The 11,072-nt window shown below is 31.9% G+C and overlaps 2 protein-coding genes across 2 annotated transcripts; one reads left to right on the top strand and one right to left on the bottom strand.

The window, feature by feature from the left end:
* Positions 1-33: 33 nt before the first annotated feature.
* On the bottom strand, positions 34-2,226 carry LOC104772120 (E3 ubiquitin-protein ligase AIRP2). The gene is made up of 5 exons (XM_010496771.3): positions 1,791-2,226; positions 1,213-1,375; positions 1,015-1,081; positions 543-780; positions 34-453 (listed from the first exon to the last, which is right to left on the bottom strand). Exons 1-5 carry the CDS (start codon positions 1,901-1,903, stop codon positions 237-239), a joined length of 798 nt encoding a protein of 265 aa, XP_010495073.1. The 5' UTR covers positions 1,904-2,226; the 3' UTR covers positions 34-236.
* Positions 2,227-4,055: 1,829 nt separating this feature from the next.
* LOC104772129 (putative F-box/kelch-repeat protein At1g13200) lies at positions 4,056-5,342 on the top strand. The gene has a single exon (XM_010496777.3). The coding sequence runs from the start codon at positions 4,077-4,079 to the stop codon at positions 5,340-5,342; it is 1,266 nt and encodes a 421-aa protein (XP_010495079.3). The 5' UTR covers positions 4,056-4,076.
* The last annotated feature ends 5,730 nt before the right edge of the window (positions 5,343-11,072 follow it).

Genomic DNA, 11,072 nt, shown 5'->3' on the forward strand with positions numbered 1-11,072 from the left:
GAAGAAGATGAAAATATATATTTTATTCGTTGATTTCCCAAAAAAAGGATCTTTATTCTTTATTCTCTGCTGCATTCAAGCTTTTTTTCTTGTCACAATTCACAATAATAAAGCATGTAAAAGCTGAGTGCTTTGGCATTTGCATCAAATCATCCAAAAGCCTTAACACAGTTTTACACTCTATACAATACATTTAATTTCTAAAAATCTGTACAAAACGTTTGTTTGTCCAGACTCTATAGCAGATTTGAGTACTCGTAATAAACCAAGAAGAGAGCTTCAGGATAATCCTTGGGAAGGCTATTGATGTAGAGGTAGAATCTGAACAAATCTTCCCTTGAAACCGTCCTTGCATCCACCACGTCGTAATCACTAGCAAGCACCCACAAGTCCTCTGAGTTCACTCTCTTCATGCTGCCTCGACAAAACGGGCAGGACTGAGACTTCAAGTTCCTGCAGATTTGAGGATCAATAAAGATTTAGTAAATGAAAGCTCCTTCATCAGGTTAAAAAGGTATTTAAACTAAAGTGTGTGTGTGTACCAGTTGCGGTAGCATTTGATGCACATAGAATGGCAGCAATTGGGCAACACCATTTTGGTACAAGTTTCTAAACAGATTCCGCATTCTTCTTCACGCTCTAACCCGGCACTGCTGAATCGACTACTGCGAGCCTCTTTTGTTATCTTCTTGCTAAGTCTTTTAAGGTCAAATCCAATGTCTGCGGATTGCAACTCATCTAAGTTGCTGTGCAATAGCTGAAGTGATGGTAGTATCACACCTTCAAAAGACAAGAGATTATTAGGTCCAAAGATGAAGACACAAAAAGAAACCCTACAAAAAGACTCATATAAACAAACATTCAACAGCAATTCCATTCAATATGCCTCCAATGTCTCAAATTGATCTATTTTAAGTAACTGAAAATGAGAAACCTTTTAAAAGAAACGGCCATCTCCACCAAAAAATATAAACATAATAACATATGTGACCAATGGGTTACAGGTTTGCTTACCGTAGAACTCACTAATAGTAGCTTTCCTGCCATGCGTGGTAAGCTTAGGTTGTCCATCAGACTGGACCTATACAAGCAAAAAGATGGCAACAAAATGAAAAAACTTTCAAAAGCTTATAGTTATACTCAGAACATTCAAAAGCCCTAATAAAAGAAGGCCAATTTGTGAGATCAAAAGAAGAGTTTTAAAGAACCAACCTTGTAGACAAGAACATGGAAGAGGTTTAAGTAGCGAGGAATAAGACAGGAGGAAGAAAGATCAATCCACCGAAGCAAGATGAGTAATAAAGAAGCAAAGTTACTATGAACCAGTTTCATCTGAAGCCGCACATTGTTCTTCCCCATTGGAATAGCTTCTGCCCTGAAGAGATAAATAAGCTCAAAGTTTGTCATCAGACACAATTCAAAGTTGTCATCAGACACAATTCATCGAACACAACATGTGCAATAACTAGTTTAGGCACCTTCATCCCCAAAACAAAAAAAAAACTTGTAAATTTGCTGGAAACTAACACAATAAATTTTCAGAAAATCCCAATTTGTGAAAGCTACAATCTTTAACTAAACTATAAAAAAGTGATCGGAGTTTCCTAAAATAACCCAAATGTTGATAGAGAAGAGAGATTACAACAACACACAAAACTCTGAGCTTAGGGTTTTTTTTTCAAAAGATTTCACCTAACTTTACTTTTATAACTCTCTCAACTAATCAAACAAATAAAAGCAGAGAAAGAAAAAGTCTTAAACTTTAGGAGAAACCCAGAAAAGGGACTTACAAAGTATTAGCGTGTTGAACATCAGCTTCCAAAATCTTCAAAGATTCGTAGTACGAAGAGGAAGAAGAAGATGAAGACGATGATGATGAAGCTATTGCCAACTGATTATACATATCTCTCTCTATTTGATATCACAACAAAGAGAAATCGATTGAAAAGAAGAAAGAGGAATAAGAAGGAAGAAGAAGAAGATGCTAAAAGTGAGGAGGGATTGGTCTGATTGATCGGAAAAAGGCAAGAACCTAAACGACAAAGACAGAAGCTTAATAATAAAAACACCGTAAGGAAAAATAAAAGAACACAAGTCTCACTTCTTCTTCTTTCTCTCTTTTTGTTTTGCCTTTTTGATTCTTTGTTTCACGGTTGCTGCTTTATTTATATTATATATTAATCATATGAGTTTTGAAGAAGGAATCATTCGTATTCTTTCTTAATTACAAAACTAATTATGTACTTATTAATTAATAAAACTTTGAGTTGAGATGTTTTTTTTGTATGTGAATGAATTAAAAAAAAATTAAATAGTCGCTTTCATTAAATTTGTAAAACAGCTTTAGGAATAAATACCTTAAGTGAATATAGACAAATTTTACAAAATCACCAAAGTGGAAGAACGCGTGTGTGTGTGGTGCTTTGCCTCACTAATAAAACATGTTTTCCCTAAACCAAGAATAAAAAACCCAATTGGCTCAAAAACAGTTAAACAGATCATTAATATTTAAAGCCTTCCTTGATCTTTTTACAATTTTAAGACTAATACTAAAAAATTGAAGTACGTTTTCAGTCAAATTTAAATAATAAGATAAATTTCTTTTTATTTTATAATTAAATTTATTATTGACTTATATTTTGAAATTAAAATTTTACCGATAAAACTTTGACTTCTAATTTGATAAAATATTATCTTTAAGAAGTTATGAACAAATGCAAAAAAAAAAAAAAAAATCGATATTATAGGAAATTAGAAACATAGAGTTGTGGTTTTTTTCGGGTAGCTAAAAGAAAGCCAACTAACATATTGACAAGTGGACACAAACATAAACGAAACTACCCTCGGGTGCGACCAACTTACAACGCTGGTCTGTTTCAGATATATCTAACGTAAATCATTTTATCAACAACACCACATTAGAGGTTCCACTCCATGACAAAGAGACATCGATTAAGTATTAACCATCATCTTGCCTCTCAGAAACGAAGTCGAGAGATAGATAGTATAAAATCTATCGAAACAAAGAAGCCACCAGATTAAAATGTTTTTTTTTGAGATCGAACTTGAGAAATATCTAGTTTTAAAAGCTACTGATCCGACGTCAAAAACCAATGCTGTTGGGAGAAATATTTGCCAAACATACATAATTAATCTTCACACTAATCACTATGCAAAGCGGTGGAACCAAATTTTTGGTATGAGTCAAGACAATGATTTTTGGTATGCACGAGCCAAGACAATGATGTAATTAACCAAACTTAGGAAAACATATGACAAGTAGACACAAACATAACGAAACTACTCTCGGTGGTGGGACCAATTACAACGCTGGTCTATTTCAGATATATCTACGTTAATCATTTTTTTCAACAACACCACATTTGTCTATCCCTACGTACAGTACGTCAAAAGCCGTGACTGTTGGGAGAAATATTTGCCAAATATACATAATTAATCTTGACACTATATAATAACTATGCAAAGCGGTGGAACCAAATTTTAAACAAAAATAACACAAAAAAAGGTAGAACGAAACTACTACAAATTAAAAGAAAGATATAGTATATCAAATTTTATTGCGTGTCTGATCTTTTGTTTCCTAAAATTTGTTATTTTTCCACAATCTTCAAAAGCGGTGGAGATTGTGTACTTTTTATGAAATAAGATTTTTTTCAAAAAAAGTGAATCTTGAGGTTTAAATTTGCTCGAGATCATATATATGAGTTAAAAAAAAATGGAATACATGCATGCATATAAATTTAATATAGAAATATGGTATTTCTTGCCCATTACTTACTAAAACTAAGCCAAATATAAAAAATTAAAAACCTTACTTATGGAAAAGTGGATTCGATTATGATTGAGGGATATAGATATATAAATGGTTGATTTAGTTCCATTTATGATATTGATTTCCAAGTGTGATGCAATCTTGAGAATTAAGTATAAGAGATTTTTATATACTCTTGGGCTATATTAATATTCGATGAACAAGATTTTTGTTTTGACATAAGAAAAGACTTTTAGTATTATTCCATTAGCTAGAGATTAACATTCCAGAGAAGCGAGTGGAGATGGCTTCATCGTCACAAAGAAAGAGAAGAAGAAGAAGAATAAGGAAACGAAGAAGAAGAAACGAGAAGCGAGTGAAGGCTCCATCTTCCTTACCAAACGACGTCCTAGAGGAAATCTTTTTAAGGTTTCCCGTCAAAGCCATAATCCGACTCAAGTCTCTCTCAAAACAATGGAGATCGACGATCGAGTCTCGCAGTTTTGAAGAGCGACACTTGAAGATCGCTAAGCAAGCCTGCATTGATCATCCCAAGGTCATGATCGTCACCGAAGAAGACCCCTTACGAGGACCAGGGCTTCGTCCAGACACAGACATTGGTTTTAGATTATTCTGCTTGGAATCAGCTTCTCTACTATCCTTTACCCGTATCAATTTCTCTCCAGGGTTCCTCCACCGGAACCAAATTTCTGAAAGCTGCGATGGTCTGTTCTGCATACATTCACCAAAATCACATTCTATCTATGTTGTTAATCCGGCTACAAGGTGGTTCCGCCAACTTCCTCCTGCTAGGTTTCAGATTTTGAACCACAAGTTTAATTACCTCACTGACCGTGAGTGGAATAGAGAAGTGCAATCAGTAGCATTCGTGAAGGCTACTGATTACAAATTAGTGTGGTTGTACAATTCCGGTAAATACAATGATGATCCCTCGAGTCCAAACAAAGGAGTTACCAAGTGCGAGGTTTTTGACTTTAGGGCAAATGCTTGGAGGTACTTGGCTTTCACTCCAAGTCATCGGATATATCATGACCAAAAGCCAGCATATGCAAACGGGTCGGTGTATTGGTTCACGGAACCAGATAATGCAAGAATCGAAGTAGTGGCTTTGGATATTCATACCGAAACATTTCGGTTGCTGTCTAAGATTAATCCGGCGATTGCTGGTTCAGATCCTCACCATATTGATATGTGCACTTTGGATAATAGTTTATGTATGTCGAAAAGGGAAGACGTTACGATGATTCAAGAGATTTGGAGGTTAAAACCATCCGAAGACACATGGGAGAAGATTTTCACCATAGATTTGCTTTCTTGTCCGTCTTCTCGGGTTGAGAGTCGTGATTTATTTAAATGGAGCCAGAAGGATATGGTTGAGCCATCGACACCTGTGGCGGTATGCAAGAATAAAAAGCTCCTGCTCTCACATCGCTATTCCCGAGGTCTGGTGAAATATGATCCCTTAACAAAGTCTCTCGATTTCTTTTTCCGACATCCTTGGTCTAAGAGAAAAGTCACTTATTTTCAGAGTTTGATATCTCATCTATAAAAAAAAAAAAAAAAAATTCTACAACTACTTTTTCTTTGTTTGCACTATATATAGAGTTCTCTTTTCCGCTAAAGAGGTGGTTGTATTGATTATGATAATTTAATATTAATCTATCCATGTAAAACAATAATTTGTAGTCATGGCATGGTTATATATATGAAAAGAAAAATGACGCATTAAAAATAATATTCAGACTGGATCCTATTTTACTCTTTCTCTCTCGTATTTTCTTTTTCTTTCTGACTGTCTCTCCAAAAGACGAACTTAAGACCTAATTCAGGTGGTTTGTAGTGCACTAGAATTTTATACAAACAAGATAAAAATACCTATAAAAAAAAAGATAAAAATACCTAAGACGAAAAGAATAACGCTGATCAATACTTGCCTAATCTATAAGTATACATAAATTTATTTTATTTTATTTTGTGTATTGTAAACAAGTACTGAAGACTGAGTACATATGCACAAACACTGAGACACTTCGCTATTTCACTTCTCTTCAGAAAGCGACAAAATTCTTGTTTAGCTGTTCATGAAACTTACCGGACCGCCGTACACTTGCGGCTCTTCTCGCCGTGAAACCAACAGTCGTGGGCCGAATCGATCTCTGTCTAACCATTTCCACAAATTCGGGATCATTAGTGTAGAAACTAGAGAAGGGTTTTGGGGAAAAGTCTTTATTATTTGTAATAAATTAGTAATGATACGTGGGTTTTACATGCATTCACACTTCTTCTTCTTCTATTCTCTCTTTTTGTTACTCTAACAAAGTTACCACTACGAATAATTTATGTCTCTTGACTTTTATAAAATATATATTCACACAAAAAAAATTGAACATGATGTCATGAGCATAGGAAGCAAAACACATTATTACGTTGTGAAAATGATATAACGATAATAGTGATTAATCGTGTAAAAATTATAAAGAGGGACAATACAACTAAGAGACACCATCTCACTGAATATATCCTTTACTAATATAGTGATCAGATCGATCTCCATAAGAATTCAATTCAACAAGATAAACGTTATTTTATTAAAGTAATGAATCAATGTGAACCAATAATGCATATCCTAAATATTAACCAGTGATTAAACAATCAATGTGATGTTCTCGAGTGCTTATATATTCACAGCTAGCCTTAACATGTGCAAAGGCCTTAAGGTGCCCAATCCAGAGTCATGAAGGGATCAGGAACTAAAACACCACGTTTCATAACAATCTCAACGTCCAAGTATAAAAAGTCTTAACCCAAATTAAAGCAATCAAGAAAAAGTCTCGTGGTTTTTGCAAATCAAGTAGTGATCCATATATGATAAGAAAAAGTGAGTAGGCAGAGGAAATTTGTGAGTTGTTAATAGTGCACCGAAACGCTCACCCACACTCTCTCACCGTACCTATATATAAAGGGAGCCTGTTCAAAACTACTCCTTTTTTGACGTTGTACTTTCGACTTTCAACCCTCTAGAAACAGAGGCGAGAAGCGAAACCCAAGTCTTGTATGTAAAACACATCCGTTTTTTATAATCACAAAGTTATAAGAAAAAAAAGTAGAGTCTTTTTTGTTTTTTTTTCCTGTCTTAATTGAGATCTAAATGATTTACTTGGACTCCTATTGGTTAGATTAGGAATTACGGAAGCTTAGGGAAAATAGAAGATCACCGGCGGAGCGAGGTGGTCGTCTTTAGCCCAAATCCATCGGCCGATTGTGGAACAGGAATTATAAGCGCCACTGACAGTGAAAGCCCTCGCCTTTGTAACGCAGATCGGTTCGGCCGAAACCCTAGCCTTCTCCAACTTTTGTGTACTTTTTGGTTTTGGTAAAAATCTCTATTTTTTGTACTTGTAAGTTGTAACTTTGTAACTTGTTCTTCATATTAGAGTTTTTGTTTTACATTTGTTATCTTCAGAAAAAAAAAAAAAAAAAAACTTCGAGAAATCATAATAATAACCACACACACATTTCATTTAACTTAATAAACTATTTACAAGAACTTCATCACACACACATTTCATTTAACTTAATAAACTATTTACCCTTATTCGATCACACACATCCTTTTATATAATCAAAACCCACTATAATTCTATAAATATATATAAGCTTGTACGTACATGTAATTCATGGAAATTCGACGATTCTTCTTATTCTTCTTACTTATCTTTGCCCTTATTCTTCTTCTTCCCCTTTTTCTCCGGATTGTTGATCTTGTGGGCTTCCCTTTGAACTTCGCTTTCGGAAACATTCATGTATTGTGCAATCAGTTTTATCTTGTTGGCATCGCCAAACCTCCCTACCGCTGCGAAGTACTTCTCAATCATCTTGTCGTTCCATCCAGAGGAGCTTGACATCTTATAATTACTTTCTTTTTGTGATTTAAAAATTATGGTAGTGAGTGTAAGAGATATTCCAAGATGTACAAGATCATATGATTGTATAAGAGATATTTATAGACGATTGGATTTGGAGGTGAAGCGAGAAACAACAACACGAAGCTACGTTAATTAATAATGCGTAGTTGTATTAATCCTTTTTTATACACTTGTCTCTATATGAGTGGTTTAACCTTTTTTTCTTTAGCCAAAATTTAATTCAATAATGTAATTACATAAAAATATTAACATTTTATTTTTCTAAACCCCAAAATAAGAGGTTGACCGTTGCTGATGGACGGTCTAACTTATGATGAGTATGTGCATAAATGTTGTGTTCTGTAACACGCATCTCCCATATATCTAGACCGCTCAAGCTAGAGCGAAACTACTACGTCCAACTTAAGAGAAGAGAGAAAACATGAAATTTTATTGCGTGACACATCTTTTGTTTCCTACAATTTATTAATTTTCCTCAATATTCAAAGGCGGTGGAGATTGTGTACTTTTTATGAAATAAGAAAGAAAAAAAAAACAAAAAGTGAAAATTGAGGTTTAAATTTGCTCGAGATCATATGTACGAGTTAAGAAAATGGCATGCATGCATGCATAGTGATATATGGTATTTCTTGCCCATTACGTAGTAAAGCTTAGCCACATATAAAACCTTACTTATGGAAATTGGATTCGATATTATGATTGAGGGACCTAGGTATGTAAATGATTTGATTTAGTTTCATTTATGAATTGATATTTATTTCCAATTAAGTGTGACGCGATCTTGAGAATTAATTTTAAGAGATTTTTATATATATTGTTTGGCTATATTTATTCGAAGAACAAGATTTTTGTTTTGAAATACGGAAGACTTTTAGTATTAGTCCTTCAGAGATAAACAATCCAGAGAAGCGAGTAGAGATGGCTTCATCGTCACAAAGAAAGATAAAGCGAAGAATAATAAGGAAAAGAAGATTTAGAAACGAGAAGCGAGTGAAAGCTCCTCTCGTCATATTTGCCACACCATCGGTTTATTAATAACATCTCATGGCCACTTAATTAATTGGGATTTTTTGTAGCACTTGTTATAAGATGAGGAGGTAGTATATTTGTCTCTCCCGGCCCCATTCTGAATTCAGGTAATATAATTATAACAAGTGGTACAAACATATTATTAATATAATTAAGTAAACTAGTTTTTATACACGGAAAAATAAGTTAGATGAAAAAATTAATCTAACTTATGAGTACTATATATACTGTGCATAAATGTCTGTGTTCTGTAACACGCATCTCCATATATGTAGACCGCTCAAAGGAAGGCCAGTTTTAAAAGAAATGAGATCTTATATAACATGAGAAAGGGTTTTTTTTAACTTTGGTTATATAACATGAGAAGGTTTTTTTTTAACTTTGGTTTGCAATACGACATTTGACATTCTTTTTTAGTGACATGTGTTATTCTTTATTTTCATTTTATTCTTTTAAAACAAATTTATATCATTTCTAATTTTAAATAATTATATTTCTCTTCTTAATGTTGGTACAATTGACATATATTTTTAAATCCACTTTTATATATTAAGTTTTTTTGTCAAACAAAATCAGATTATTTTCATTTTATTATTTTAAAACAAATTTATATCATTTCTAATTTCAAATAATCATATTTTTCTTCTTAATGTTAGTACAATTGACATATATTTTTAAATCCACTTTTATATATTAAGTTCTTTTGTCAAACAAAATCAGATTATCGACATAATAAATAATTTTATAAACCTTAATTTTTACACGTTTTAAATCATAAAATATTTTCTTTCATTAATTGAGTAGGCAATAAAGTTAGTCAGCTCCACACTTCCACTAAAATCCTATTAAATTATGATAAATTACAAAACAATAGCTTTTCCTTTTATATCAATACACATATCAACAGAAAATCGTTCTTGTCAAGCGCACTTCAGAATTGTTGTCGTGTTCAAATCATATATATATATATATATAATATATTTCATATATGTTGACTTTCTTGATTTTATATATATTTATTTCATTAGAAAATTGTAAGTGACATATTTAAAATAATATTAATTAAATCATTAAGTTTGATTATTTCTTATATGGAAAATATATTAAAATTTTATATTTAATATCATGTAGTGGGTTACAAATTGCTTTCTCCATGCATTAAAGAGAGTTATAATTTCAATAACCATCCATTGAAATGTATTTATTCTAATGAAAAGATTTCCGTTTTCAAATATCTATATTAACATTTTTGAAGTACATTTTGGTTTATGCCCTTTAAGTTTTAATTATTTAATTTTTTTTACAACATTAACCCCTAAAACAATTCGATAAATAACATTGCAGAGAAACTCAAATACTAAACTTTCTTAAATTGACCAACATTTGTTACATTTATTGCCATAAAATCTTAACAACATCTATACATTCCGATTTTTCCAAAAACAACTCTATCCATTAAAGTTTTAACCCATTAAATCTCCAAAACTATTTTTATGGAAGCTAAAATCTCTCAAATTTAAATGATATACAACAAATTTTCCATAATAAAAGTTTAAAATATCCATAATTATATTAACATTAATAAATTTCCTAAACCGAAAATCCAATGATAAAATGTCACATTAAATATGTTGAAAACCCCCATATAATTTGGTTTCTTTTTTTATTTTTTGAGGAATTACCAAAAAACTTAAAATTTCTATTAATTATTATAAACTATATATATTGACATGGAAAAATTATAAACTATATAAGTATGCTAATTTGGTAAAACAATTAACATAATTAAACTTGATAAAAAAACTTATTTTGATTATTTTTTTTACGCAAAAATTTATTTTGATTTTGGTGAGACGGGTTGGCATTAATCTTATATAGGGAGTTAAGTGGAATTGTTTTTTTAAAACACTTTTAGATGTGTACCAGGAGATAAATGTATTACTAGACTATACATATACTACACAGTTTAAAACCTTGAAAACACCACAAAAATCCTATACTTTGAATATCAAATACCTGTAAAATTTTATATTTTTTAAATCAATAAAACAATAATAAAATAACAAATAAATACAATTTAAATTTTAAATTTTTAAAATTAAAAATATTGTCCCGCGGTGTACTGCAGGTTAAATCCTAGTTTATGTTACAAAAGTTATGACACCAAATTCCATAATTACCAAATTTGTAACTGTTAATAAATTCTCTTGAACCTAAGAGTAACATCTATCTAACATTTAAATAGGTAGACATTTACTTAAATACTTAGACTCAAATTTACTCTCAAATTCTAGACCTGTTATAACATATATCACCAATGCTAG

Source organism: Camelina sativa, chromosome 3 (assembly GCF_030686135.1).
Source record: "Camelina sativa cultivar CO46 ecotype springtype chromosome 3, ASM3068613v1".
NCBI classification, from domain to species: Eukaryota; Viridiplantae; Streptophyta; class Magnoliopsida; order Brassicales; family Brassicaceae; genus Camelina; species Camelina sativa.